This window comes from Setaria italica, chromosome VI (genome assembly GCF_000263155.2).
Source record: "Setaria italica strain Yugu1 chromosome VI, Setaria_italica_v2.0, whole genome shotgun sequence".
Lineage (NCBI taxonomy): Eukaryota > Viridiplantae > Streptophyta > Magnoliopsida > Poales > Poaceae > Setaria > Setaria italica.
Genome location: NC_028455.1, coordinates 2,674,735 through 2,677,846, shown reverse-complemented (window position 1 = coordinate 2,677,846; position 3,112 = coordinate 2,674,735). Strand labels below are relative to the sequence as shown.

General features: G+C 54.3%; 1 protein-coding gene across 1 annotated transcript; it reads right to left on the bottom strand.

Annotated features, from left to right (window-relative positions):
- Nucleotides 1–1,513: 1,513 nt before the first annotated feature.
- On the bottom strand, nt 1,514–2,797 carry LOC101784095. Its single transcript, XM_004974313.1, has one exon. The coding sequence runs from the start codon at nt 2,795–2,797 to the stop codon at nt 1,514–1,516; it is 1,284 nt and encodes a 427-aa protein (XP_004974370.1).
- Between the last annotated feature and the right edge of the window lie 315 nt (nt 2,798–3,112).

The window sequence follows — 3,112 nt, the reverse complement described above, 5'->3', positions numbered from 1 at the left end:
TGAAAATGTTGCTGAAGAAGTACCACAAGGATCTAACTTCCAAATTTAACAACTATAAAATAAGATCTAACTATATTACCTTTGCTTGGATTCGACACTACCAGAATCTGCGAAGCTCCCTAGTGTCGAAAACACTCGGAGCATGAAAAATACACTCGAGAGTAATTAACTTTCCCGAGAATAGGCACTCGGGAAATAGCACTCGATGGCGTCAAGTCGGGGAAAGTTTCGCTTCCCCAAGCGTAGACAAGGAGACATGCTGAGCAAGACACGGTGCTGCTCGGGCTATTCACTAGAGGAGTCATGTGTTTTATACATAGGTGAAATCGAAAGAAGAGGGGGAGGAGGGGATGATTACTGGTCACTCTTATCTCCAGTAATTAATATGTAGGTAAATAATAAAACAAAACAACACTTATCACTAGCCATGCCATTTCTAATAAAATATTATGAATAGAACACGTCTTTATATCATTTATAATGTAATAATTCAATCATTTAAAAAATAGCATTCGAAGTGTCCTCTAGCTATATTGCTTTCGTCCCCTCCATCACCCCGGCTCTACCACTGCCGCACATCCTGCGCGCGCATTTTCTAACCCTCCTCTATGTTCTCTTTCCCTACATCAATTACACCAGTGCCGTTGCATGCCACCTAGGATGCTGCTCGCTGCGTTTCTCACTGCTCTGTGGATGTATTTCTCGCCGCTCCGATCTACCATCGTAAGCTCACAGGTGCGGAGCCGATGTCTCATTTGCCCATCCGGACTCGTGGAAGGAGTGGATTATTAGAGAAATAGTACGGCTTGAATGGAGACAAGACATGTTGTCACTTGCAGAATATGCGAAGCGCTCTAGTGTCGGAAACACTCAGGATCATATAAAAAACACTCGAGACACTCGGTAAGTTTGCTGAGTGTTTTAAACACTTGGCGAGCTATCAGATATTAGGGGCGACCGAGCGCGCGAGGCACTCACTCCATGCCTCCGTAGGCACTTACTCAATCGGTACACGGTAGGACGACTCTCTTCGTTTGAAATTGCAAGTCTTATTTCTCTTTGTTCAAATAGAACTTTCAACCTCGATCGCCTTGTTGATATTCGTAACTTTTGTGACGCGGAATTGATGCTATCATCAACTATGACCAATTAAATGTCCGTGTGTTGTGTGGGTAGGAAAAATTGTATTGGCCTGATTCGCCCGTAAAAGAATAAAATTCTGTCATGGTGGGCGAATTTAAATTCATAACTTTAGCAATTTGAACTTGGAAAATTATTGGTTTCCGACTTCTGTCATAGTGGCTGAATTTGTCATCTAATTGTCTTGTTTTATAGCTATTCGGATATTGTATGAATTCAAATATATACAAAGATTATGTGTATGGATTTGAGTGACGAGCTGAGATTTAGGTCTAAAAGTATCTCCAACAGTTTTCCAAAGAAACAAGGGACTCCCAACAAAGAATCTTAACTAAAAACTAAACAACTCCCTAAAACCCTAACTGATGCGTGGTCATGCGTGCCGACCCGATCCGTCTCTGCGTATGATCCAGTGCGGCTGGCCCCACATCGGCTCGACCTCGCCGACGTCGAGCCTCAGCCGCCCCATTAACTCCGGCCTCCCTAGGTGGGAGCAGCCGACGTCGTACGCGACGGCGACGCGCCCGCACGGCCGCTCCACCCTGTTGGCGAGGACCACGTACACGCGGTTCGCCAGCGCCCCCGCCCCCGCGGGGCCGGCGGCGACGGTGAACGCGTGCGCGCCGTCCACGAACACCGCGCGGTCGCCGATGTCGCGCGCCCGCGCCCACCGCGGCGAGCCCCTGCTGTCCCGCGCGCGGTACGCCTCGGTGAACAGCACGCCGCGGCCGTCCTCCCCGGCGCGGTGCACCAGGAGGACCGCGCCGCCGTCGTCGGAGGGCGCCAGGTACGCGGCGTCGGCGTCGCGCAGGCCCGCCGGCGCCGGGATCGTGGCGCGGGCGCGCAGCGTGGCGGCGTCGATCACCGTGGTCACCAGCGACCGCAGCTCCAGGAGGAAGAAGCGGCCGGCGCGGTAGTTGACGGTCATGGGCGAGCCGCGTACCGCCTGGTGCACTGGCGTCCACTCGCCGCCGTCGCCGCCGTGCGCGCAGAAGAAGGCCGTGTCGCCGCGCGCCACCATGACGCCGCGCGGGGACCAGTCCCACGCGAGCCCGTCGTCGGTGACCCTGGCGCGGTGCGGCCGCGGAAAGTCGTTGGGGTGGTACTTCACCGGCTCGCTCTCCGAGAACGGGATGGGCAGGTCCGGCAGCGGCGCGCGCTCGCCGGTGAAGGGGTCGACGAGGTGGCACGGGTGCCTGTAGCACACGTCCGTGGCGAGCACCGTCCCTCCGTACGGGGACGGGACGAGCCGGCGCCCGAGCACCGGAGGCATCGGCGGCGGCGCGTCGGCGTCGCCGTCGAGCAAGCGCATCTCGGCGAGGGAGAAGACCCTGTACCCGTGCTCCGACGCGAACGCGAGGCACGGGAGCGTGGAGGCCATCTCCTCCTCGCGGTCGTCGTCCTCCGTCCCCCAAGGCATCGTCGCCGTCTCGTCGCCGTCATCGTCCTCCAGCAGCGCCTCCGTCCGCACGGAGGCGGACGGCGACGGCGACGGCGTTCTGCGCGGTGGTCTTTCCGGGGACGGGGAAAGCAAGAAGAGGGAACGCAGCCCTGCTCTGTACCTGTCCTCGTCCGCCGTCGTCGTCGGAGGCAAGATTCCGCAGACGTACTTGCTGAACCCGTCCGACAGCTTCGAGAACATGGCGGCGGCGGCCATGGAGTTGGTGATCGTCGGCCAAGCCAAGCACGACATTGGTATATAGCAGAATAATTAGGTCGAGTTAACTATTTATTTATTATATTTATATCAGGATTGGAGATAGTTTAGGTGTTGTAATCCGACCTCTCTAACAGAAAATAGGTGTAAGTCGATCGTTTTACCAGATGGGAATTTGATATCTACAGAAGTAAGGATGGAGAAGGTACGTAATAAGTAATAACATTGCAATCCCAGTCCAAATGAACAAGTCCAGTTAAAACCACGTAAAGCAATCCAAACCCAGTCCAAGTCCAGTTAAAACCACGTAAAACA

What these genes read in the sequence shown, in the direction of transcription:
- LOC101784095 (XM_004974313.1), bottom strand. Translation starts at nt 2,797, where the DNA reads ATGGCCGCCGCCGCCATGTTCTCGAAGCTGTCGGACGGGTTCAGCAAG.